General features: G+C 47.7%; 1 protein-coding gene across 1 annotated transcript; it reads right to left on the bottom strand.

Annotated features, from left to right (window-relative positions):
- Window positions 1–4,612: 4,612 nt before the first annotated feature.
- On the bottom strand, window positions 4,613–27,948 carry Fbp1 (fructose-bisphosphatase 1). The gene is made up of 7 exons (XM_048447630.2): window positions 27,578–27,948; window positions 14,913–15,075; window positions 13,104–13,196; window positions 10,936–11,076; window positions 8,752–8,889; window positions 6,871–6,990; window positions 4,613–5,022 (listed from the first exon to the last, which is right to left on the bottom strand). The coding sequence occupies exons 1-7, from the start codon at window positions 27,745–27,747 to the stop codon at window positions 4,831–4,833; spliced, it is 1,017 nt and encodes a 338-aa protein (XP_048303587.1). The 5' UTR covers window positions 27,748–27,948; the 3' UTR covers window positions 4,613–4,830.

Here is a 27,948-nt window from a genome sequence, read left to right on the forward strand (position 1 = left end):
ACACATAAAATAATCTAATAAAAATGAAAGAAGCACTTTTTTTTTTTTAGTGCCCTAGAAAGAACTGTGCTTAGAGCTGATGGCGTTCTGTTTATATGATAGCCTTGGTTTCTCTGACTGCAGACAGACCAGGCTCTGCGTCCCAAGCTGGCTGCATCTATGTGGGTAACTCAGGGGTGTTGCTAAACTCTGGAAACCTCGGTTTCCTCATAAACTGAGATAAGAGCTTGTAAGAATTAAAAATCAGTCGGTAGGCCTGGTATCAGGCTCTGTGTCTTAGAAACCTGTGCCCTTACAATGCACCTAGAGCTATAAGCATGCATATAAATAGTGTCGATTTTCTCCACCCACTTGGAAAGCTGAGTTAGGAGAATGCCAAGTCTGGGTAACCTATCAAGACTCTGTGTCAAATACACAAATCAGCAACATTGAGGACTTATACATTGCTCACAATTTTATATCTTCCTTTGATAACTATCTCTTTAAACTGTGTTTAGCTACAAGTCATAGAAAATTCAGAGTAATTTGCGCATGTATTTTTTTTTTTATTTTGCTTTTCCCAAAGACCATGGGTTTGACAGTCTGTGGTTGTGATATCCATTCAAATAGTCAAAGATTTCTTTAAAAGCCCCATTCTGGGGCTGGAGGAATGGCTGGATGACTGGGTAAATTGGCGAAGTGCTTGCCACACCAGCTGAGGACCTGAGTTTGAATTCCTAAGAACCTATGTTAAAAACCAGACATCTTGAAGTAAACCTGTAATCCCAGCTCTGGGAGAAAACAGGAGCAATGGACCTTGTTGTCTACCCAGTCTAATCAAATCTGGACGCTCTGGCTTCAGTGAGAAACCCTGGCAAAAAATAAAGGGAGACACTTGATGTTGATTTCTGGCCTATACACATTCTGCCTTTAAATGGTAGAAGTTCCAGCAGCCTACATGGCCTGTGATGGCAGCTGCTGACCTTTGCAAATGCCAAAGCTTTTTGGGGCACATGACAGAGGGAAAGCTTAAAGAGCAACTGTGGGGACGGTCCAGAGGCTGGGTGACAGCTGCCCCTCATAGGTATTTCAGGACTGCTGACATATTAGTGGCAGAGCTGTTGGTGACCTGGTTGTGTTCCCTGAAAAATGCTCACAAGTCTAAGTGGATCGGGACAAACGAACCCCGGAAGAGGCAGTCTTGCTCATGGGGCAAGGCCGTCCATCTAGAGACCTGGATTATGATTCTGGAATGTTGTCTGAGGACCTTTCCTGTTGGTAAAACTGCTTCACTTAATCCTGTCACGCCATCCCAACACAATTTTGTCACAGAAGGCCTGCAATTCTGTACTTAGTGCCTTTGGGGAATCTGAGTGATCTGTCAACTAGCTGGTGCTCACCTAGATACAAAGGAGGCTTCTTGGAGGTCCGGGAAGATGAGGTCAGCTGCCCCTCACAAGCATTTCAGGATGACTGACACATTAGTGACACGTAACAGGACACGTTATTAATGTGTGCCTTTTCCCCGCACCTCTGCCCCACCTCCACCCTCCCCAGCACAGTTTGTAGAGGCACAGGGACACCTACCTCCTCCGCCTCAGCACTCCATGGAAACCAAGAAAGAGGAAGCCTTTGAAGAGGACAGCCATGCAAGAGAAATGTTTGGTTGGGGAGATGGTTCATTAAATGGGTTTGTAAATGGGTTGGCACACATGCATAAGAACCTGAGTTTCAACCACAGCACCCACGTAAAAGCCAGATATGTCAAACCCCATCACTTAAGAGACAAAGGCAGAAGTATTTCAGGGGCTCCTTGGCCGGCCAGTCTAACACTCAGTGAGCTCTAGGTTCAGTGGAAAGCGTTGTCTCAAAAATTAAGGTGGAGAGCTTTTGAGGAAGACACCTAACACCAACTTCTGACCTCCATACGTGTGCATACCACGTGTACATACACTCACACAAATGTGCACACACACACACATAAACATGTATTGATACACATAACATACCCAAAATTCCAGGAATTTTTCTGTGCTATGTTGGAAGCCAAAAAGCCCAGAAGAAAAGTGGCAACAAGGCCATATTTTCTCTGAAAGCTATGGGAAGGGTCTTTTCTTGCCTGCCTTGACTTGATGCATTCCTTGATTGTCATGGCTTATGACATCACTCTGGCCTCTGCCTCCACTATCATGTGCTAAGATGGATCATGGTTGTCAACTATATCTGGAATTAACTAAATTCCAAACATCTGGGCACACCTGTGAGAGATGCTTCTACGTTGGGTCATTTGAGGTGGGAGGCCCACCCTGAATCTGAATCCTTTGAGGTCAGAAGACCCCCCAATATCTGATCCATAACTCCTGCTGGCAGCCCATGTGAAAGGACAGGTAAGGAAGAAAGTATTTTCTGTTCGCTTGGCTACCCTCGTTCTAACTGGCAAGTCCATTGGTCCTGCTGAGCCATTCTTTTGTTGGAGTTAGAACAAACTTCCTGGGGATTCCAACATAGACGGAAAACTGGCAGGTCTCTAGGACCTCCCAGGGATTCCAACACCAGATCGGGACTGCAGAGACTTGTTCTCATGGACAGAACAACTCATACTTTAGCCGTTAGGGAGCTACTCGGACCACAGCCTGTAAAGCCCTCCAGTAAATCCGTGTGTGTGTGTGTGTGTGTGTGTGTGTGTGTGTGTGCACCATGCCCACACATGCATCCAGTCTCCGTTTTGCTCCTTTAGAAAACTGACTAACGGGGAGGAAAAGAGGGAGTGGGGAGAATGGGAGGGTAGGGGGAGGAGAGGAGGAAGTGGAAATTTTTATAAACAAATAAATTAATTAATAAAAAAAACAAAAAAAAAGAAAACTGACTAACGCAGTGGCCTTCTCCTGTGTGGTCTTCTAAAGACATCTGCTGTGTGTAGGGCCTACCCATGGGGTCTAAGATGAGCTCATCTCAAAATCTTCAGCTTGATCACATCTGCAGAGACCCTTTATAAACATACGGTCACAACAGCCAGTCACGGAATTTGCATGTGAGCGTGCCTTCTGAGAAGGAACCGTTGAACCAACTACAGGCATCTTGAAATGATTCCTGCATCTGAGCCTGAGGACTGGGCTGCACTTACTCCGAGGGTTTTGGGAACGAATGGTGCTAAAGTGGATCTTCCATCTCTGCCCAGCCTGGCCTGTTTCATCCAACAACCAGTGCTATGCCCTGTGTGTAGCTTGCCCTTGTTGACAAAGTCAAAGTAGGAAGGCTTCCAGCTTCATTTGAAGGATTCCCTCTCGCAAGCACGGTGGATGCACGCTCTGCTGCTTTTCTGTGTGATTTGAGTTGGAAGGTGAGAGGCATAGCTATGAAAACTCTAAGAACAAACCAAGACCGGTGGGTGGGAAATGGAATCTCTTGATACTTCCTGCTTCTGCTAATACTAAAGAAGTAGGCAGAAAGAGACCTGGAAGCCTACTGTGCAAGGGGAGGTTTCAAGGGTTCTTGCAGAGGAGATGCTGTGTGTTTGAAAGTAGTAGGATCCCCCACTTCAGGGCAAGAACACTCTGTAGAAACTAAGACTCATTCATTTTCATGTGACTGTGAGTGAGTTCTAGCATCTTGTCTATCCAAAGACAGAATCTAAAACCTCCAGGCTCAATCAAAGAATGATTAGAAGAGAACTGGTGTTTGTGCCGTTGTTCTGGATCTGTTCTTGGCTCAGGGCTACAGAGGAAAACTTGGATGTACTCAGGATACAAACAGACATTCTTGAAAAGCATTCCATTAAATAAACCCATATCTCAATCAAAAGATACCAGGCAGTTTGGTCAGCAGACAAAAACAAATCCAAGAACTATGATTGAAACAAATGTTCTGTTGGAAGAATATGGAATTGGTGACATGTTCTCAAGTGAAAACAGCACATTTTACACACACACATGCACACACACACACACACACACACACACACGGACAGCTCACACGGGGTATAGTGTTCCTAACACCTGATATGACTTCCCACGATCTTGAATTTCTGATCCAGAAAGGGATAAACCCTGTGCAGAAGAGACTGTGTGCCAAGCAGGTGTGCTTCTCACTACACTCCATCTGCACAGGACCAGCTATGACAGGTCCTCTCAGGGAAGCTCCCAATGCAAAAATATCTGCTTGACACACAGTCTGTTCCCTTACATTTAGTTCTTATAGTCAATCATTCCATTATGACAACTGGGCCCTCCCTAGAGATTAGGCGGCCTTGTTGTACAAAGCCACCCTTGCATAAAAAAGCATCATTGAATAGTAAGATAAACTGTGATTTTTGTCTTAGGTGATTATAGACACCTGCAGGAGGTGGAGAAGCTAGACACTCACTAATTTCTAGAATGGCAAAAACAGCCAGAACTAACTGAACAGGACTGCGCATATAAGAAATGAGATGAACTCAGTTCAGTGACCAGGATGCCTGGTTCATCCCCCAGCCCTACCTATCATTCATAGGCTGGAGACCTTCAGCTGGTTTCATTAACCCTCAGCTCTCCATTTCGTCCTGGATAAAATAAACCCAGGATAGCATTATGCTCATTCAGCTATGGTGGAGATTAAATGATTTGCCTAATATTCTGTTGACACAAAGCACAAAAAATTATAAAGGAAGAATGTGTTTATTTCTCCTTCACCTGCTCAAAATACATATCACCTGCTATAGTGGCCTTATAGCATGCGGCTGCGTTGCAAACCACTGAACTGTGAAACTACCCACACTGCTAGGTCTGTTGTCACACAGTCAGAACGGGGTAGTGCTGCCTGAGGTTGCAGGTCCAGATAGAAGGCTCTGCTTTGGGGCAAGGGCGAGGTCAGCCTTCATTTGGCTGCGTGCTTCTTGTAGATCTCCAGGAACTCCTGTACGTCTTCAGGGGACCCCATGATGACTGGTGCCCTCTGGTGGATGTCAGTGGGAATGACGTCTAATACAGCTTCCTTCCCCGTGGTTGCCATTCCCCCGGCCTTCTCCATGACGAAAGCCATAGGGTTACACTCATACAGCAGTCTCAGCTGGAAGACAAGACCAGAGACCACGGTCGTCAGCCAGAAGGTGTTACCATCAGGGTTCGGGGGAAGGGGGGCTTGTTCTATTGTAAAGCTCTGCAGAGCTGGTGGGGTTTCCATGGTAATGGAGTCTCTCTCTCTCTCTCTCTCTCTCTCTCTCTCTCTCTCTCTCTCTCTCTCTCTCTCTCTCTCTCTCTCTCTCTCTCTCTCTCCTTCTTCCCGCCCTCCCTCCCTCCCCTGCCTCTCCCTCTCTCCTTCTCTATTAGGAAAGTTCTCTCGTGTCCCACAATGCATCTGAGACAGACCATTAACTATTTGGTTGAATAAAACCATTCACGGAGCCAGAGCTAGTCAGCCACCTGATGCAAACATGAGGCAGACCACCTGGACCTGGGACAGAGTGACATTTTGGCAGTACTCTTTACAGCCAGAGACTGGACTTAATGAGTGATTCCGTGTGTGTTGGATGGAGCGCCGTCTGTTCTAAAGGCATTTTTTAAAAATCCACAGTGGTGTCTGGCTGCAGACATCTGGAAGGCAGACTGGCTCCTCCAAACAGTGTACTATTGTCTGCAGCCCTGTGCATGGTTCTTTAAAGACACCTAATGCTCCAGGGTTGGGACTTTGTCTGCCGTATATCTTGGTGTTTGCTTTTGAATATTAATTTTTTTTATTGGGCACACTTTCATGCAGTTGGCCTGTGGAGCAGACAGACTGTGCTAGTATTTCCTGCCTCTGTTTCCATATGGGAATCAGGGCCAGACTCGAAAACGGGGAGGCACCTCCACATTTCTGTCAAAGAAAAAGAAAGTGGATCACTTGAGAAAAGCGTGATGAAGCAAGCTGACTGGATACTTCCAGGCTGTCGAGCTAAGCAGGTGTGCTAAGAATGAAGAAAATCGTTTTCAGTGAAGCAGACACCATGAGTGAGCCATGAGCAGACCCACCAGACCCGCCATCCCTGTTCCTGACATCTTAAGGGAACTGCTCCTCCTGCTTCTTCTTTCGTATATTAAGAGGTGCCGGGGATGTAGCTCAGTTGCTAAGAGTGCTTGTCTAGCATACACAAAGCCCTGGATTTGATCCTTAGTACTGTGTAAAACCCAGCACGGTGGTTCACACCACCCAGTCTTTAGAGGGTGGACAGAGGAGGACCAGGAGTTCACACAGCCTCCCCGTATGTGAGACTGTCACAAAAAAAAGAAAAAAAAAAAGACAGACTATCTGAAAAGGAAGCATTTTGTCACCTTGCCCGAAGAAGGAAAGGATGTCCCCTAGCCAGCATTAGAAGGCACAGCAGCCCTGTGACTTGCTGGGGACCTGACCATAACAAGAGGTCAGTACGGTCAGTGGAAAGAATTCACCGGGGACCCTGGGTTTCCCCACAGCCTTGTCCCTCATCAGACAACATCACTTTCCCAGTAGCAAATGCCAAGCTCATTAGCTACTTCTACTTTATGCCCCTTGGGAGTCATCAAAGCAGACCCCTCTCTGCAATGCATATTTGATTTGCTATCTTGGTAATGAGACAGGACTATTCCATTTCCCTCTATGAATGGAACCCATTCTGTGCAAGCCAAGCCCATGCCCCCTGGAAGCTCTGAGTGCTTTTAGTCCCCACTGGAGTTCCATTAATTCTCTTTTGCTACAGCTTTGGGAAGACCCTCGTGAGACATTTCCACATTTAGTTGATACAGTCTGGGCCTTGCCTCAAGTCTAGAGACTGTCGCAGACATTTTAGCAACCACAGGGGACTTCATCAGCTCCATGACCTTTCTACCTAATGAAGTCAAATCCCTCAGGCTGGAAACAAAACCTGCTGCTTCTTGCTCTCTTCCTTGGGGATGTACATACCTTTCCATTGGGGCTTTTCTTGTTGGCAGGGTATAAAAAGATCCCTCCATATACCAGAGTGCGGTGAACATCAGCCACCATGGACCCCACATACCGGGCACCGTAGGGAGCTGAATTATCCTACAAGGTGAAGAGCAGTAAAGAATTAGAGCCATGGAAGACAGAGGTGTCACCCTTCACGTCCCTGACGCTTATTCCATTCCACAATCACTTCCCAAGTGTCCTACAAAACACCCACTTGGAGCTGAGCATGGCAGCAGATGAAAATCCCTGTGGTGGTTTGAATGTATTTGGCCCTATAAACTCATAGGGGGTGGCACTATTAGGAGGTGTGGCTTTGTTGGAGGGAGTGTGGTCTTGGAGGAGGCTGGGTGATACAGTTTCAATCCAGACCTTGAGGCTGTAGGGCACACCTTTAATCAGGGCCACACCTTCTGTTGGAAGTGTGTCACTGGCTGCCCATTCTTTGACATGATGGACTAAACCTCTGAACTCTAATGGAGCTGCCTCGATTAAATATTTTCTTTATAGGAGTTGCCATGGTCATGGTATCTCTTCACAGCATTGGTAAACCTTAAGACAATCCCATTCCATAGGAGAAGAAGGGAATCATGGGGACTTGGTTCCTGAATATCTCCTGACAGTTCACATTCCAGAGTAGCCCCAAGGAGAGTGTAGTTGGTTCCAGATGTGAGGTTGGAACAGACAATACAAAAATTTTAACTTGAAGGTTGACAAAGACCTTGTCAAGCTAAAGAACTGGGTGTGTCTTGTGGGACAGGACGTGGTACAAGCAAAGGTTTGACAACATGGACGTAGAGTGCTATTGCACAGGGCTTGCTGGCATGCATGTGAACAGCAAGTGTGCCAGAGAGAGGAGAGAAAACCGTGCTAGAGAGAAAGCCTGGAGCCAGCTTTGAGGCCCCCAGATGCCATGCTAACATATGGGCTTCATCCTCAGAAAAGGGCATCATTGGTAAGGCAAAATCCAACACCCCTAGAGAGCCCCTGAACAATTAGCCATTTTTCTTCTTCATATTCACCAACTAGCAATCTCTGTAGTGAGGCACCAAAGTAGGCACTGTCCGTCGTGTGTGTGTGTGTGTGTGTGTGTGTGTGTGTGTGTGTGTGTTTGGTGGCATGCATGCAGGTGTGTACATGTTCACATGTATGTGGGTTTGGGGGAATGCACATACATGAGCATACATGAGGAAGCTAGAGGCTGATGTCTGGTGCCTTCCTCCATCACTCGCCACCTTATGTATTAAGATCCGGTCTTTCATATGACCCCAAAGCTGTCTGATTTGACCGTCCTAGCTTACTGCTTGCTCAGAAGGCTCCTCTCTGTCTCCCTACCCTGATGTTACAGCAAGGGCTCCTGTAAGCTGGACCTGGGGACCAATCTCCAGACGTCATGCTTGTGAAGCAAGAAATTTGACCCATTGAGTCATCTCCTCTGCCTGACGCTGGCCTTCCTGGTACAACAGACTGAAATCCAGCAGGGACATAGGCCTGAAGGTACAGACCTCATGTGGTAGGTGCTTGGGGATCAAGGGCACCAGAAATACAAATGTTTTATTGTTGTAAATGGGTTCGTCTGGTGGACTTTATTGTCGAGATACAAAGCTTGGAGATACAAAGGAAATAATACCCAGATTTTAGTGTCTCCGAGCAAACACTCGGGCCCTAGCACCTAGGTTCAACGGTTTCCACCTCGCTTTCCTTTCATCTCCAGGATAATTCACGTCAGTAGATTGACTCGTGAAGCCAGAGTCCCAGACGAAGTCCAGGCCCTTCTCAATGCCAAGTGTCCCTTTCCCTCTCAAGGGCGCTCCTCCCACCGCTCAACGCCACAGCAATCCCACGTGCCTACTCACTCACTGGAGGGAACTTTTTCCTTTGGATGTACTCAGCGATGGCAGGGTCAAAGTCCTTGGCATAGCCCTCATTAAGGCTGTAGATGTTACCTCTCTTCTTGATCTTCACATTCTTGTCCACCAGAATGAATTCTCCAATGGCCTTTGAAACGAGGGAGAAAGGTACACAGATGACCAGCAAGCTCCCCCGGGCATGAATAAAGCTTCATGGGAGCTTTATTCATGGGAGCAGTGACTGCAGCGGAAGGGGCTCTGGTGGTAAGGAATGGAGGGAGGAAGGGTTTAAGGGTGCAAATGATTTCCACAAAGCAAGCAAGAAAGTTGACAAGGTCAGACCTGGGAAGGCACAGCTGAAACCCCAATACTAGAGAGGCTGAGGCAAGAGGATTGGGAGTTTAAGGTCAACCTGGGCTATATTTTTGAGACCCTGCTTCCAAAATCATAGAAAGGGGAGGGGTTCTTCGGGCCCCGCCCTCCCTGAAGAACTGTTGTCATTGGTGGTTCCTGGGAAGAAGGCGGCCTTTTCCCCACAGTTGTGGTCATTGATAAGTTGCTCATGCCCCTATAAATAGCCCTTGTCCATGTCCATCCGTACAAGCAACCCTATTTAAACTCAGTGGTTCAGAAAGAGAGAGGAGAGAGAGAGAGAGAGGGAGAGAGAGAGAGAGAGAGAGAGAGAGAGAGAGAGAGAGAGAGAGAAAACAAGGGAAGAAAATAGGAGAGGAAGAAAGATTTCAATAGGAGGGAATGAGTAGAGAAAATATGAAATTGTCAAAGAATGAAAAAGGAAAAACCGTTCAGATACAGGAGGAAGTATGTGAGACAGAAAACAATAACCGTGAGAATAAGACTCACTCCTGAGTTCACGGAGGAAATGTTGAGGGGGGAAGAAATGGGGGGAGGGGAAGGGATTAACCACAGTCACACTGCATCACTACAAGGGAGTCTCTTCCTTTTTATGTTTGTGCTTTTTGGTTCCTATTTCTAAAAATATGGGCCGTCGGATTATAGGAATATTTTTGTGGAGTCAGGAAAGCAAAATAAATATCTCCACCTAAAATGTCTAGAAAAGAAACTGTCTCACAGCGAGCAGCCAGAGCTGCCCGCGGAGCTCAGGCGGCCCTGCTCCTCAGGCGGCCCTGCTCCTCAGGCGGCCTTATCTTGTAACCCGCCTCAGTGCCCAGTGGGTAAAGGAGAGTCTCCCACATTTGAGACAGGAGCTCATTGAACGCTGAAGACTGCAAGAAACCCACGGGTAGCTATCCTAACTATGGCCTCGGCCATTAACGTGCCCTAGAAGGGAGATGAAAGGGAGAAAGAGGCACTTGATATCTCCCTGGAGTAACCTCGTCTCCATCAGGCCAAAGAGAGCAAGCCGAAGTGTTCAGTGAAAAGGAGCCCTGGCAGTCAACAAGCGAAGCCGCGCAGATCCAGCAAATGTCTGTATCTGAGGAGGGAGGGAGGTTCCCCAGTACCCAGAAACCCACCCTTTCACTAGCCTGTCCACGATCAAGAGACAGAGTATTTTTTCCTCTGGGTCTGCCAACTCAAAAGAAGAAGAGAGGGCACCAGCAGCAGGGCAAGTCGATGGGGCGATCAGGACTCAGCAGTGACTCAGCAAACATCACCGCTCTCAGAAGCTGCACCCTTCTCTCAGATTAAACTTCGCTCTGGGTCTGCCCTGTTTTCCCCTGGGGCCTCAAGCAGAGACTTTAGACTTCTTTTGTCACCCTCCACTCTGGTCTTAGTTTATTTATTAAGTGCCCGTGTTCCCGGGGAGGTGAAAGTGCAGTCGCGCTAAGGGTCAAAGATAGCCCAGGCTCTGATTTAGGGCAGTTTGCCACACCTCACACACACTGCCCCAGCCCTCTCAAGAGTGAACTGCCTCTCACAGAGAGCATCATGCTGTGCTTCATGCCTTGTGTGTGTGGTCTGTTGTCGTCTGTAGAAAGTGGGGGGAGATGGCTGGAGAGATGGCTAGGCACTGCGGCTCTTCCACAGTACTGGGGATGGGTTTGCAGCACCGGTGCTGGGTGGCTCACAACCACGGGCAGCTCCAGCTCCAGGGGATCCAACACCCTCTTCTGACCTCCATAGGCACCATGCACTTAGGACACACACACACACACACAAACCACGTACAAGCTCAAAGCTACCAACTAAGCTCCCAACCTAAGAGATGTCTCACCGGGTCCAGCATGAAACAGTTGACGCCACACTCCATGGCAAGGACCAACATGGTGGCGCTGCCGTAGAGCGCATAGCCCGCCGCCACCAGGTCCCGGCCTGGCTGCAGAGCGTCCTTCTCCGAAGGCTCATCAGTAGTTTTCTAAAGCAAAGGAGAAAGCATGTCTTTTCCTTTTGGTTTGTGGTTCTTTTTTTCCAGTTCAACATCAACAGGACGCATGGCAGGGCTCTCTCATGCCTGCTCCTCAACCATCCTGTGCTGTGACCCTTTAATACAGCCCCTCGCGCTGTGGGGACCCCCAACAGTAGAATTACTTTCACTGTTACTTCATGATCGTAATTTTTCTACTGTTATGAATTCTAACGCAAATATGTGCTATGCAGGGTATCCAATATGCGCCCCTAGGAAGGGTCTTGACCCACAGGTTGAGAGCCCCTGCTAAGGACAACACACAGCATCCTAGAGGTTTCTTACCGCCGCATAACAGTAGCGTTCTGATGCATCACTACCACAGCCTTCCTGAAAGACCCCCAGCTTCCTGCATCAGGATCCTTTTTCCCAATCAACATCCCCTTCACATCTTCCTAATTTAATATTCCCTCGTGCCTCCATTATCACTTCCAAAAAGCCGCGTGCCTTCCCGCCAGCTCCGCTAATGTAACCTGATTAAGGGCACCAGTGTCTTCACCTGCTTTTTCCATCTTTATTTAAACAAATTAGCGCAAGGCTGCAGGGCTGAGCATCTCAGGGGAAAATTGATTCTGTGTGTGTCCGTCAGTCAGTTGGAACGCACACTCCCTGAGCAGTGTGGTCAGTTACTCCCACATCAAAGAAATTCTCAGAAATAGAGTTTGTGGCATCTCTCTGGGGTCATTAGAGGATAGGCCAGATGCTGCTGACGTTTCTCCCCCACAACCCAGTGTAAGAGGCACATTTTAAAGCTGGCCTCACAGAACTTGAGAGGGAATGGAGGCCAGCAGAGGCAGTTGGTGGGAGGCCAGTAGAGGCAGTTGGTGAGAAAAAAGAAAAAAAAATGCCTTTTTTTAGTTGGTTTCCCTAAATGGCAAATTTGGTCAATGTGTCACTAAAGGAAAATGAATGACTTTTGTCATAGATTGCTTGTTTGAGTCATTTTAAAATAGTAACTTTCTTCCCTAGAAGCCAGAGGCACAAAGATGGGACACGGGCCTCTAACTACCTCTCCTTCCTTGCCCTGAGGCTTCACAGAAATTGCTTCTCCACCCAGGAGGGTCCCCCATAGATTTGCCACACCCTGCACCAAGCTTCCTGTCCCTCCCTTAACTATGTCACAGAACACCCTTGTTCTCTTCTGTGCCCTTAAAATGAGGAGCTCGACCACTTCTCTGAGATGTCCACACATTCAGGAGACTCTCTGGACCAGAGGTTCCTAGCCTGGCCGAGACCAACCCTTCTTGATCGCATTTCCTGCCAGAAACTCAGAGCAATGACCGCCTTTCCCCTGGAAGCCCAGCGCATGTTGTCTTGCTGCCTAGGACTGCCAAGTGCAAAGCACGAAGCCTTACCTCCTCTTCTCCTCCTACTGAGGCCACCAATGCCACGGGCATTGGGTTGTATCATTTCATGTCACCCCGTAGGGAGCACACAGCGGACGCTGTGAATTTGGAAGACTTGAGGTGATGGAGGAGAAAGTCGGGCAGAAATGGGCAGGATTATTGCCACAAGGGCAAATAACCATTCCTTTTAAAATTCCATCCTTAGTTATGGGGACCAAATATTTTTTTAAGGACGCTGCCAATTTCTAGAGGAAGACTAGACTAGAGAGAGGTGAATTGTCTCATGGGAAATATTTGCTTGGTTTTGTTTTCTTGGTTATGAAAAGAGCATTTTTAAAAAGCTTTTGGCTTAAAGAGGAAACTGCTGAAGGCAGGCTGGGCTGATCTGGGGAGGTGGTCACTGCCCATGCCTTGTCAGTTTTAAATCTGTTTCTTTGTCAAAGAAAGATGCAGCTGAAAGAGTGAGCTCTTCTTCCACCTGCATTTCATCACTGTCCTTCGCAGTTCTGTGGATCTTCTGCACAGAATAGGCAGGGCAATGAGACCTTGCTGTGAATCTATTCAAGCCCCATAGCTTCATGCTCCGCATTCATTTCCTGATCAAAACCAGAGACTTTGTACACCATATTTTACCTTTCTGTAAATGCCGAAAATGGTTCCAATGGACACAAGGCAGTCAATGTTGGATGAGCCATCGAGGGGATCAAAACAGACAACATATTTACCCTGGGCAAAGAAAACAAAATGCAAGCCAGGTAAGTACACATTGAATGAACTCTCCAGGACAAGATGAGATATATGGTCTTATTTGTTCATGATATTCTGTCAGAGGATGGAAGAATAGACAGACAGGCAAATAAATCTCAGGCAGAGAAAACATTTAAAATAGAAAGTATAAAAGTGGTAGAACACAGATAATTAAATCATAACTTCCTACATCACTGGTATAACAGAATCATGATTTTGGTTTGAGAGTGTCCTGGCAGCCAAAGGAAGAAAAAAAAACCAAAAATCCTCATTTGTTTCTCTTTACTTATAAGGCAAAGAACTAATGCCTTAGGGGAAGGGACGAGACCCTTAGCACCTGGGTCTGTAAAGCATTTGTCACTCGGTTTGGGAGGTGCTACATAAAATGGTAGTGCACAGATTTCTCAACAACACCCCTGCTATGACTCTGGAAAGAAGTGGCCCCATGTGGTGGTGGGAGCAAAGCCTCAGTGCGCACGTGGGCTGGCCAGCCCCAGATCTCAAGCTCCCTGAACAGCTATTCCAAGCTCCGTCTGTGACTCCAACTCCAAGCATGCAGTTCAGCCTTTGAACATTTACACCCTTAAGTTTTTTTAAAATACAACAAATTGGAGAAATTTTTCAGAGGAGCCAGTTTACCAACTCATTTTCCATCTCCAGTTAGCGTCTTTAGGTGTGTGCGTGTGTGCGTGTGTGTGTGTGTGTGTGTGTGTGTGTGTGTGTGTGTGTGTGGAGGGAGGTTGTGTTTACTGTTCCGCCCCAGATCCAGGGGACTCCTTGACTGCTTGTCCTTAACAACTCATGACCATGGATGCAGGAAAATGGGACTGCAGTCGCTGTGATGGCGTGTTGCAGCACAGGTGGGAGTGCTGGATAATTGGCCACGAATTGGATCAGGACTTGTGTGGCATGCAGCAATGTGTTAGAAGGGTTGTGAGCGCATCACTGTGGAGCGCATCCCTAGGCTGGTTCCTGCCCTTTACTAAGGTCAACAGCTGAACGTTTAATCAGCTTCTGGTTGTCTTTCCTAATTCTACTCGTCCATAGCCCCAATACACCTTGATCAGGGAAAGACAATAAATGTAACTGCTCCTAGTCTCGGGTTTGTGTTATTAGCTGCCACTGTCTTATAAGAGCTGGATAAACTCTTTCCTGTAACATGTCATGTTCAGATCCCTGAGCTTCTCTGCAATGTTGGTCATTTCCCCAGCGGTTGCTCCAACCCTTCCCCAGCTGTTTGTCATTGAGCCTTACAGCATGCCAGGCTGGAGCTAGACACTGGGTCATATGAGCTATCTCTTGTTCTCTGCCCTCACAAAGCAATCCGACCTCCAGGGAATCCCAATGCCTGAGCTAGGGATGGAATGTGAAGCCAATTCAGCTTGGCAGTGGGTGTCTCATGAGGTCTGGGAACTGGCCGTATCAAAGAGGCAGTTAGCCGACACCAGGCTTTGAAGACACCTAAACACAGTAGTGACTACTCGGGAATAGGGAGACACCCTGGAGAAGTGGGGAGAACAGGGTCAATGGAGCCTCTGGGACAGAGTTCAGAGGTTTGGGAGGGCAGGAAGACCAAACAGAGGGAGCTCGTGTAATCCCTAGAAATCTAGCTTGGAGAAGCAGACAAAATCTTGCACGCAGTCCGAAAGGAAAATGGCTACATGCAAGCCTTCAGCAGGGCAGACATGGACCCACCCTCTTCTCGGGCTCTATTATGATGGCATGTTTATCCTCTTCAGACACAAGAACACAGGCAGAGAAGGACGACTTTAGCATATTGATAACCAGGTCATTGGAAAGGACATCCAGCTTCTTCACCTGATCCCCCGTCACATTGGTTGAGCCAGCAATGCCATAGCTAGAGGGAAAAAAAACCACAGAAAATAAGCCAAGGCCACCGGAACCCCCGCCCCCACTGAGGGTGAGTGTGAGTGAGTGGATCTGGAAGAAGAAAACAGGCGTGTCACGGTCCCCTTGCCTGGAAGGGTTGGCAGAAGGGCTGGGGACACTGCTCCGAAGAGCACACGTGTCCCGAGTCAGATTCATGTCTCCCAATCTTTATCGTGCCCCTACTAAACCTTTTAAAACAGTTGTCCCCTCCCCCACGATCAGAGCGCCGTGCTGTTTTCACACGGTGTGTTTCTCACTGTGTCTGTGCTGTACACATAATAAGGGGTGACTTTTTATGCCGTCTGTTTTGTGCAGGAAACAATGTTTATCCCCACATGTAGAAGTTTAACGCATCAGTTTAAAAAAAATAGCAAGAAAGCCTGGGTTGGAGTGAGCCTGGTGTATGCGCTAACCCAGGGGATGCTTTGGCTTGTGATAGAAATCATCCTGAAAGACACGGAGTCTCACGCTGTTTTGGGGAGGAGAAAGATGGACTGCCAACACCCATAGACTTCAGACCGCACAGGCAGGCAGAGTGCATGCTCTTATGATCCTCAGCTTCTGTTTAGAGTTGGACCTCCAGAGGGGAAGGGTTGAGAAGCTTGAGCTCTTACTCTCCTTGTGAGCTACCTCCAAGTCAACCACTGCAGAAGTCCCAGAATCTTATGGGCTCATCCAGAATGCAGCCTGGTTTTGTTTGGATGAGGGGAAGGCAGGTTGATGAAAGACACAGGAAGGAGACAAAGAACAGAGAGAGTGGATGTGAGGGTTTAGCCACGGAGCTGGAAGGGAGTAGGGGCACAATGGCACGATGGCACCCTGGGATGTCGTTGGCATGTCCTGGGAACTGGTTGTCACTGCCTCAGTGACTCGTTGCTTCAACTGCTCTTTTCTCTTTTAGACAAGGTCTCGAGTAGCCCAGCTGGCCATGAATTCTCTATAGAACAGAGCATGACCTTGAACATCTGATCTTCCTGCTTCCACCTTCACACCCAAACCTTAGGAGCTGAGGATCCAAGCCAGAGCCTTGTGCAGGCTACTCAGGTACTCGACCAGCTGGGCAAACGCTACAGTCCCTTGCTTCAGCTGTTGAAAACGTATTTTTCCCTTGAAACTTAACTTGCTTCTGCACGGCCCAGTCTAGAAATGACCAAGCAAAAGGTCTGGTTGACTCATTCGCCAGTATCAACCACAGTCATGGCCACTCCCTTCTAGCCTGGAGAACAGTATCCCGCCCTCCACTTCTTCTCTTCTGCCTGCCACTCTTTTTTCACTGAGACCCAGCAGCGGGTACACTGGCAGCCTGTGTCTGCCTTTGGGTCTCTTTGTACACTATCTCTTTCTGAAATCCACTGTAAAGACACACTGGTGGAAGAGTGTATCTCGATACTTGGTAGGATCACCATCCCGGGAGCTTCTTCTTCGCTAGCACCATGGTGACAGCGTTCCACCTTGATCAAGCGTTCTCGCTTGAGATTGCCACCATGATAGCCACCATTGATTCAGAAGGGGAACAGTACTGACAGGTGAGGACCCAGGCATGTAGGATGCACAGTCCCCTGTGCAGACCGATATCAGCTCTGTGAATCCCTGGTTTCCAACCTCCCTCTCATCTTGTGTGTGCACAGAAGGAATGGTATCTCCCACGTGAGGCCGCCATTAGAAAAACCACACAAAGAGCTCAAACCGTCTTGGCTCCAAGCGAAAGGCCTGGTTGGCTCATTTGTTAGCATCAACCACTACCATCGTCACTAGATGATGCCATCATCACTAGATCACTGTCATCATCTAACTAGAAAATAGGAAATACAGATTGAGGGGAACCGCTCTGGGGAGCCTGAGACATGGAGCAGAGGAGAGGAGAGCCCCAGGCAGAGGGTTGGAGCACTGCAGACAGACACTGTCTCCTAGTTTGTCACAACTGTGATGAACCTGAAGCAACAGCGAGCTGCTTCGATGAGGGAGATGGAAGGCACAAGCACAGCCCCAACTTTGACAATAAGCCTTTTGCCTGTGTCACCTCACTGGTGGCTGACACCCATGGCTAGACTACCTGGACGAAGGAGAGGTCACAGGGGAGACAAGAAGCGAGGCGGGGGAGGTAAGGGGGAAGCCAGCATGCCACCTCCCACTGGGTCCCACCTCTTAAGGGCCCCATCACCTCTCAACACCACCAGCATACTGGAGACTGGGTTCCCAGCACACGATCCCTTGAAACGCAGACCATAGCAAACCACAGTTTGTGAGAAGAATGGACCTCCTTTCCACAGCCCCCAGGACCACCTACTCCCGTACCCCAGTGCCGTTGACTTAGAAGCCTACGTATGCCTTCATCAAATCTACAAATAACTTCCCGGAGTTCTACTGTCCTGGGGCTGCAGTGCTGAACAGGCCCCTGGCCTCGAGGAGCTTAGTGAGGAAAGACAAGCAAGAATGGCTGTTCCCAAATGAGTGTGATAGTCAGGAAGAAGCAGAAGTCAGGTAATGGGGTGGGTAACTAATTTGGATGGTCAGGAAAGCACCCAGTACCTGTCTTCGAACTGTGTGGAATTTAGCGTTCTGTTGTTTTGTTTTCGTTGTTTCGGTTTTTGTTGCTGTTTTTTAAGAAAGAGGAGACACCCCCAAATCCCAGAAGACCCCGAACCAGCCAGCAGTGATTGCAAAGCAAAGGTTTAAGCATCTCCAGAAGAAAGGGGCTTCCTGCTGTATAAACATCTAAAAAGTGCGTTTTTAAAACTTTTGAGGTCTTTCTCCCGTCATGCCTGGATCCAAAAAATTCATGAGATGCAGTAATGAGAGGCCCTGACCCCCTCAGCTGATTTTTCCGAGCATTCAGCCTCAACATTTGACCAAACCGTAAATTCCATGAGGCCTGGCATCACGCATCTTGCCCTGTGCTGTGGAAGTTTTCAGTGCTATCGGCAGAGGTGACTTGATAAGTCAAGTCCATAGTGTGCCCTTGAGAAGGCTTGACCCTGGGGTCACAGAGAAGCCAGCTTTCAGGAAGTCAAGGGTCACAGAGGCCTGTCCTTAATGAGAGTCCTGTGTGCCAGACAACACTCGACAGGGTTAAGCAGTATGGAGACCAGCCCTATCCCTGCAATGAAGTGGTGGCAACTGGGTGACCCTGCTCCTCCATCTTCCTTCAGAGCTCTTCTTTGCCCCCAGTGTGGGCCTGCCTCTTCTAGAAGGACAGTCCTTTCCAGAAACCTTCAAACTCCAAGATTATTCACTGTGCAACTTCTCAAGGACATGGAGTGTGAGGGCAGGTACTAAGACAGCCCCCAAGGAAACACGGCATGACTTGAAGGTAGACACTGGGCTCAGGAGAGTGGATTTCCATTTGTCAGGCAATGATACTACCTTGGCGTTCAGAGCAATGTATGGATCATAGCTGGGCGCCTTTGCCTCACAGCCAGGCCTCTGTCCCTCTCCACTCCACACAGCATTGCTCTAGCCAGTGACATCCCTCACCACACTCCTGGGGGCTCCTCAGAAGGACTGCTGGCTCAGAGGAACAACCGGCCAGTGAAAGGCCAGAAAAATTGGAGGCGTTTGTAGGTTTGACAGAGGATTAAAAAAAAAAAATCCCTTAAAAATACTCTCAAGGGGGCAGCAAGATGGCTCAGCAGGTTAAGGTACTTTTGCCAACACTGACGACCTGAGGAAAGAGCTGGCCCCTGCAAGTTGTCCTCATAATTCCACGCTCATACCACAAATGCACACGTGCACAAACATACAAACACGCGGCAAATAAATAAAGGAGCCCTCAAGGAAGTAAAGATCTGAAGAGCGTCTTGTGTCAGCTACTTGCTTGTAGTTGTAACCAAATACCTGAAGAAAAAACAACTTAAGAGAACTCAGTTTCAGAGAATTCAGCCCGTGGCTGCTTGCTGTCCTGTGCCGTGGCCTAAGCAGGAAGCCTGGCTGCAGGAGGGAGCGTCTTTGCACTTCAGGTTAAGGAAGCAGAGAGCAGGAGAGTTCCAGCACTTAGCTGGCTTTCTTTTCAGACCATCCGGGCCCTAGTCAACAGAATGAAACCACCCACAATTCACCTCATCTAATCCTTTCCAGAAATGCCCTCCCCAAAACACTCAGAAACGTACCTCACCAATCCCCTCTGGTTCTAGATCCGGTCGGATCCAGACGGGCTGACAATGAAAATTAGTCACCACGCACATGGAGTTTATCTTCTCCACACAATTCCAGATCCATACACTCTTACCCAATCCTCTAGAAACCATTGGTCTCTGCAGGCTGCTGGTCATCCTTCCCCAAAGCCTGGAAGGATAGATTGGCATCGTCTCCACTATATATTCTGTGGAGAGCAGTGAAGCTTGCCAACAGAAGCAACAACACATCGGTTTGTGGGACCTCTGTCTGTCCCACTGAACCAGGGCTTAGAGAATGAATCGGCTATGTTCTCTCAACCAAAGCTTCAGGCAGACTGCAGGAGGACATGGGAGTCCCAGGGCCCTCCCTTCTCTGCAGGGAGCAGCCCTTGATAGAGGGGAGGCTCTCACACACCACCTGGATCCCTTTTGGTTCTCTGAGACCAGAACAAGGTGGAAAATGATGTTTTCCTGTCCACAGGTGCTTTGCCCAGGGCCAGCTGAGTCCTGATACCAACAAGAGATATATGAAAAATGATGATAACAAGGACCCCAGCAAGGCAGATACGTCTGGGTTCAGCCCCTTCCATAACCGCAGCAGAACTGGAGTCAGCAGCAGTGGCTGCTGTGGGGCCATGGCTCTGCTGCTAGGGAAGCTTGTACTAATGGGAGTTACTTCTGGAAAGAATAGCAACATCGCCGAACTGCTCCCTGGCTCTCTTTCGTTGGGTTTCAAAGGCAAAACCTCCAAACACAGTGGCTATAAAAGGGGAAAATGGCTTGAGGCCCCCTGCAACGCAGTAGGCAGAAGGCAAAAGGATGGAGTGTCTGCCCAGACCTAAGCACCACAGGACGCTAATGTGGGCAACAGAATTCAAATGTTCTACCCAGACACAGCCAAGCTGCCTGCACACCAGGGTGCAGGACCCTGAACCATTGGTGTCAAAGCTCATTAAAGCTGTGTTTAGATGTGTGTGGACTTCAGCTGGCATTCAAAGATCTAAAACAAGGCCTGTGGATGTAGTCAGTTTTAGAGAGTTTTCATTGTATGTAGAGGGTTCTGTGTTAAGCCTCAGTAGATTCGTGCACAGCTCAGTCAGCATCAGGACTCTCGAGACTAGAAAAGATAGTGATGACCAATACAGCACAGTGACTTGCGTATTTCGAAATCGCTGCACTGTATCTTGCTTGACTGGCTGGGTCGGCACAACAACCACTGTCTGCACATAGGCCTCCATCTGGGGATGCAGCAGCCTGTTTTGTTTCTAGGGAGGTCTGAAGCTAGAGCCGGGGCCCAGGGGTGCAAGCTAAGTGCAGGTGGTATTTGCTAAAGGAACCAACCTTACACATCCGAGAATTCACAGTTCCGGAGCCTAAACGAAAGAGGATTTCTGGCAGCTCGTATCCTTAGCTCCAGGAGCAAAACCAATGTGCAAGTGCTCAAGAATCATGTCTTGAGTGGATGGATTCAGAAAGGGCAAGAGGCAGATTCTCGGAATGTGGCCGGATTCTCTGGATGTGGCTGGCCCGGAGTCTTTGTGAAAAGCTATTGACAATGACACTGGGACTTGTTTCCTCTGCATATACTGGATTTTGTGGATCCAGTCCGTCTGGACACTCACCTTCCTGGACCTGGAGGGAGGGGGGAGGAACTTGAACTTCCCACTGGGCAGGAAACCCTGACTGCTCTTAGGGATGGAGAGGGAGGAGGAGAGGGAGTGGGGGGAGTGGGAGGGTGGTGGGAGGAAGGGCGGAAATGGAAACTTTTATAATTTAATAAAATTACAAAAAAAAATTAAAATAAAAAAAAAGAAAGGGCAAGAGGCTTCAAGAACTCTAAACTCAATGGTATTGGTAATGTTTTCTCTTCCCAACTCTGCCTTCTGAGCCCTAATGCAACACAAAGCTATTTTACATGAGCATATGGCTCCATCAACGTGTGCCTCCTGGACTGAAGAGTTGGCCCAGCAGGTAAAGAAACCTGCTGCCAAGTCTGACCACCTAAGTTCAATCCCCAAGACCCACATAGTGGAAGGAGAGAACTGACTCCCACAGTCTGTCTTCTAACCTCCACATACATACTATAGTATGCATGCATACACACACATAGACACATACACACACAACAAATAAAAAAAAAAACTAAGGTGTACCTCCATCACAAACTTGTGCAGGCAAGGACAGTGGCTTTTCCCTCCCATCAGCGTGTCAGACAAACTCAGCAGTGACAGTCAAAGCCACAGGCCAGAACTCTAGATCACCAGGATTCGTGTTCCAGCTCGACTGCTTAACAGCCCTGTGCAAGTCACTTCATACCTCTGGCCTCTGGTTCTTCCACTATAACATGGGAATACAGACAATCAGCTTCATCGTGTGTGGGGATGTGGAGAATGAGTTGATAAAGGCCAAAAGCTCGAAATAATGCCCATGCCTATGTAGGCAGACATTCAAGAAGTATTATCATCCTACCCCGACCCCAAGTTCTGTCAACATGAACCCATCTGTGCTGAGAAGCAAAGTGAAATCCTAGCAAGGAGTCTGTGGCACAAAGACCTGAATCAAATTCTGTATGTTCCCCCTACCAGGTATGTGATCCTTGTCAACCCATTCAAACTCCCTGGCTGTGCTCTCCTGATAAACTGAGCCAGAAACAGAGTGACACACCTGGTCTACAGATGTGTCTGTAAAATGTCTAACTCCCTAAAATGACAGGCAAGAATATTCTTAGCATTCCCAGAGGCATCTGCTAAGCGAATGATTGGTGCTGGGTGGGGAGAGACCAGCTCTAAACCGTTTGTCGCTGGGTGGGTGGGTGGGGGACCAGTTCCAAACCACTTCGCAGACAACTTCTCAGAAGATGGCCAACATAGGATTGTCATCACAAGTAAATGACATGAAGGAGAAAAAATAGCTCCTTTGAGTCCTACGGCATTTCACTTCAATTCTCTTCAAATTAGCTGATCCTTCAGCTCAAGCAGTTAGAGTGAGAAAAGCCAAGAGTTGAGCTTTTAGAGACACAAGCATTCTCTCTCTGAAGCCCAGGGACTATCACTAGCCTTAGGAAGTACTTTGCGTATCTCATCTTTTACTTTTACTGTCAAACTCAAAGTTTGAAAGTATAAACTATTTTCATTAATAGAACATGGGATTCCTTAGAGGGCGGGTTAATTTGTGCAATATGTTTAAACCTTCAGAAATTTGTATTAAGTATTGGTATTTTATACAAAGTTTGCATATAGCTTCTAGCATGGCAGGAGCTGCTCCTTGGCCATGAAGCCTCTGGTGTTTTATAGGCAGATTTAAGATGTTCACAGAAGAAGCAAGGTCTTCAGTCACTCTGGTTTTTGATTTTTCTCTTTATTTTTGAGAATCTCATACATGTACGCAATGAAATATGACTGAATCAACACCTACCAGCTCTCCCAACATCCCTTAAAATGCTCCTTCTGATTTTAAGTCTTTGTTTTTACATCCTCTAAGCCTAGTTAGTATTCTACCCACATGAGCATGGACGTGGGGTCATCCACTAGATCATGGGAATTCTATAGCCCCACATTCTCCAAACAGAATGAGTCTCCCCTGGCAGATACCCATTGCTGATAGATCCTCAGGGAGGGGTGGGGCCAGAGATCTACTCTGGGCTTTGTAGGTCTTGTGCAGCTTCTGTGGGTTCACTATCGCCAAGTTGTCTAGAAGACAGCACTTCACAGCGCTCCTCCCCATTCTCTGGCTCTTACATTCTTTCTGCCTCTTCTTCCGAGATTTTCCCGGAGCCTTGGTGGTAGGAGAATAAATACATATGCTCTGTTCGGGGCTGAGCACTCGTCTCTTACTCTTAGCAATCTTCTTTCCACCAACTGCTGAAAAAGCAGCTTCTCCCACCACAGCAGAGAGGAGCCCAGGTCTGTCAGAGCCAGAAGCTGGGTGGATTTGCAGGGAAGGGAAGTTTTCGGGTAGCCTAAGTATACCAGGATGACCTTGAACTTCTGATTACCCCCTTCCATGCTAGATAAGCACTTTCCTCTGAGCTGCAGCCTTGGCCTTGAACAGCAGGACTGAAACCACCAGGACCTTACACTTGATGAACAAGCCCTGTGCGACACCCTTGACTTCCTGACTGACAGGCTAGTTCCCGTCCTCCAGTGTCGAGACCAGAGCTGTGTGTAGCAGCATGCGGGAGGACCATACTATTTTCAGAACATCTAACCAAGGGCAAGGGGAGGGAGGTTATTACTTAAGTCTATGATTTAAGTCTTATCACTGAAGTCCCAGGTAACCCCACCTCCACTCTGTTATTGATTGATCCTCTGGTAAATGACCAACCATTCATCCAGGGGGAAAATCCAAGGGTTAGTTAAGAAATGCATGGAAGAGGTGCCAAACATGCTCTTTTCAGGGCCACAGAGCCCAGCCCTGGCTTTTGTTCATGCAGAGTGCAGATGGGCAGACGTCAGGGCATGAGGCCGGCTCTGAGTCTGCCCTGGAATGAGATTTGCAATACACTCAAGTCATATGGTGCAGAGAAGCCAAGAAACAAGAGAGAATCTGATACTGTTCTAAGCAGTTTTGTACCATGACTTCTGCACATGTGAAGACAGGTGTCAGCATGCATTGACCAGCCCACCATTCCAAACTTAAAACTGAATTTCTTTATAGGTTTCCTCTGTCAAGTAAGGAAGCTCTCATATATAAAAAAGAAACATAGCTGGAGAAACACCTCACTTAATGTGTTTGCCACACAACATTTATTTCTGAACTCAATCCCTAGAACCCATGTTTTAAAAACAGAGCATGGTAGCACACGATCGTAATTTCAATGCTGGGGAGGCAGAGAAAGGCAAATCCCAGAAGCTCTCCAACCAGCCTGCCTATCCTTGCCAGCAAGTGAACTGAGGAAAATGAGAAACCCCGCCTCAACAAACAAGGTAGATGCCCTTTGAGAACAGCAGCAAAGGTTTAGCTCTGACTTACACATGCACACGCGCGCGCACACACACACACAAAATTCCTTATGTTATGGCCTGAAATATATTCCAGCTGGTATGTATGTGGGCAGCTGCAAAATAGAAGGAAGACAAAGCACAAAGAAAACAGTTTCCAGGAGAAATAAATAAAAGACATTAGGAAAGCAGGAATGAATCTGTGTGTGACTAGCAAACCCCTTTGTCTTCACACAGCACTACAGCACTCAACGGTTCAAGAGCAGTTGTCCCTCTCTGACAACCAGAGGGGAAACTGAGGCTCACACATGCTTCACCACCCATCCATATCACCACCTTAATTAAAGGTCAGCCCAGGAATCTAAGCCCAGCTCCTTCTCTCTAAAATGAGCTCCTTGGTTCAGCATGTACCTACTCTTCTATAACCAGTGGTGACATTCTCGGGACCAAGGTGCTGAGTCCAGTGACCTGGATGCCCCGAGACTGTCTGTATGTTCTACAATAGCCTATGACAAGGCTTTCAGAATTCCACGTTCACTCACTGCTCCCAGCCTCTAGAAGTCAACTCCTCCTTATATGTCCCTTTGGAGTTTTGTATTGCTTTCATGTTTGGTAACATGATTCTATTCCCATTTGCTAGAACCAGTTCTTTGAGAACACCCCTCAATGTCTTTCAAATTCAATCCACTCTTCACCTTTGCCAGGTCCTTCCCCTGCCTTGTCTGCTACTATACCTCTGGTCACTCCATCTTTCCCACCCATTTCCCATGCCTTCTCCTCCAACTCCCTACTTCTAGCCTTCCCTTGCTCACGACCTGACCAGGGCTTTATGAGATGCTGCCTCAGGATATTGTATCATTAGAAGCAAGGGAGATGATAATAATGGCGACTTTGAGGTTGACTGAGACAGGGTAGCAGCATGATCCATAATTATAACTCTGCTGATTCCCTGTGAGACATCAGGCTGAGCTTTTAAAACTGGTTCTGATGAGGTTCTTGCAGGAACTGCAACCATCCCATCCTTCTGGGTGCACGCTCTTCTAAGGCCAATTGACATCATTAATAAGCTCTTTGAAGGCACACTGGCTCTTCATTCAACACTTCAAAGCCCAAATGAACATAATTTGTAGGCCTGTCGAGATCCTATCGGGCTAGTAGTGGTCTGACTGCAGGCCACACTGTGACTAGTCACATGCTTCCTGTCCCGCAAGAATTCAGCTTCTTCCCATCAGCTACCCGTGTAGCCATCATCAGCACCTCGTCTACCATCGTAACAACCAGAGTGGTAGAGTTAAATGCCACAAAATTGCAGAATGATTCTGTTACTTAGGAGGTGTCTGCTCAGTGAAACACCTTGCAGCAGTTCCAAAGAAGGTCGAGGATGTCACACCCTGGATGGTTGAAAATGTTCATTACTTAAGTAGAGATAAACACGGTAAATACAGTCCTGTTTCGTTGGTCAGCTACATAGGAATGTGTAAATGCATGTTCAGATAGACATTTACTTGAGCATAAACAAGTATCTGAGAAAACAGTCAACACCAGTTAGCAATGGATACCTCAAGGATTTAGCACATGAAGCGTTGGGGAGGGTGGTCTTTGTCCTTCGTATCTTTTGAATGGCTTGGTGTTTTTGTCAATGAGTACAACTCTTTAAGGAATCTGCAATACTATTGTCAAAACTGGTGTGTTGACCATCTAAACTATTAATACACATTCTCTTCTGTGCCAAAACTAGCACTTTCTACCAAACCCCACTCCCATTATCTGAGGTTAGTTAAAAAGTGGGATATCTCACAGCAGATTCAGGGTTTCTATGTCTCTCTGGGATTGTGACCAGTATTGGTTCACTTTAAAATAATGTAAAAAAAAATGCCAACTTCTATCTCTTTCAAAGCCCCCAGGTCCTCGGAGAGTTAAATTTGTGTGCTGCAGATTTCATTTGAAGTGGGACTTTATCTGAGTGCTTGCTGAGGGACTCCTTAGGGCCACAAACAAAACAGCGAAGGAGTCCTCACCTCTAACATACCTGTTCCTAGCTTTCTCTAACACGACACAGCCCCACTTTGCACCCGAAAGTAAGTGTGACCAGGTGTTTCATTCTTAAGATTTATCTCAACCAAGCCACACAGTAGAATCAGAGGTTCTGAGAAATAAACGCATAAAGAAACAAACAACGCATGTCATGTTGTTTAAAAATGCTTTTCAAAGAATTATATGCTCAAGTTAGCTACAAACCTCACATAGTTTCTGCATTGTTCATAGGCATGAGAAATCATAAGGAAGTATACAGGTAATCTGAAAACTCAGGTTCCATTCAGTGGTATCTGGTCCACTTAGACAACAAACATTGCTCAAGACAGTGCAAAGAAAATAAAAGAAAGAAGAAAAAGAGAGAAAAGAGAAAAAGAGCTGTGTAGTTTACAGGAAGGTGTCTCTGAGACTCCATGTTCCTTCAGTTTCTACTGCCTACAGTATGAAATATAGACCAAAGCATTAAAATCAGCGACCATGAGTGGTGATGCACACCTTTAATCCCAGCACCCGGGAGACAGAGGTGGGTAGATCTCTGTGTGATCAAGGTCAGCCTGGTCTACACATAGTAAGTTCTAGAACAATATAATAATAATAATAATAATAATAATAATAATAATAATAATAATAATAATAATAATAATAAAATCACCCACCACAAGGAAACTTTGGAAAGGCAGAATCTCAGATCCTCCCCAACTGCCCCTGAAGGAGGGTCTGCACAGCAAGGCCGCCAAATTGTTCTGAAGGAGACTGATTCCTTGGCTCCATCAAAAGCAATCTACTACTTCTGCCCTGTCTTTGAACTTTTCACTAATTGGGTAAGATCTGCTCATGGCATTAATGTAAATAGGGAGACGTTTTGTTGCCCACGAGGTGAGCCTCTACGCTAGCCCCGGAAAGAGGGAGCGCCTAGGGCACTGTGGGCATCTGCTCCTTCCCAGACTGCCAGAAGGCGGGGTACTCTTAACGGGACTAATCTAGGTCAAGGATGATATGGGATTAGAAATTTATCTTGGGGCTCAAAGAGAGTAACAGGGGTTAAAAGGAAAGCAGAGGAAAGTGCCTGTGCTAGCACTTTCTGTCTGAGGTCCAGGTGGGCAGCTGGTAAATCGCCCACTTTTACCGTGAGACTGGAAGGAGCTACAAGGAGAGTTGAGACCAGAAGAGGGCTAGGGCCCTTGTGCACCTGGAAGACAGCCCGGGGGGATGGGGGGGGCTGCTCCATCACACGGAGGAAGGAGAATGAAGGCTTGCGTGCAGCAGGGCAAAAGACAGGAATCTCAGCTGTCAAATAGTCACATTTACTACCAGCAAGGGGGTCAGAGAAGCAACCCCCAGGAGCTCTAACAGACCAGACACAGCCACCAGAGGCCTAACTCACAGCTGTGCGATGCCCGCCTTGCGCACCGCGGATGAGATGGCTTTGACCGCGGTGCAGAGCGAGTTCAGCAGCTGGGTCATTTCGCCCGTGCCCTGAGCCTTCCTGCCCTCCTCCATGACGAAGCGGGTCAGGGTGCTGATATCCGTGTCGAAGGGCGCCTGGTCCGCCATTGCTGGGGCCCGATGCAGGTGCCGGCTGCAGGTACTGGCTGAAAGTGCTGGCAGGTAGTGCCCACAGGTGATGGTCACAGCGGGAGTACTGAAGTCGCTCAGTGCCTGCAGAAGCTCAAGGAACTTGAATCCTGGGGGAGCCTATAGCTGCCAGGTCTCCGCCCCCTGTCCCAGGAAACACCTCCTTGCTCCCTGCCTCCA

The sequence above is a fragment of the Myodes glareolus genome, chromosome 14 (assembly GCF_982192425.1).
Source record: "Myodes glareolus chromosome 14, mMyoGla1.1, whole genome shotgun sequence".
In the NCBI taxonomy this organism is placed as follows: domain Eukaryota; kingdom Metazoa; phylum Chordata; class Mammalia; order Rodentia; family Cricetidae; genus Myodes; species Myodes glareolus.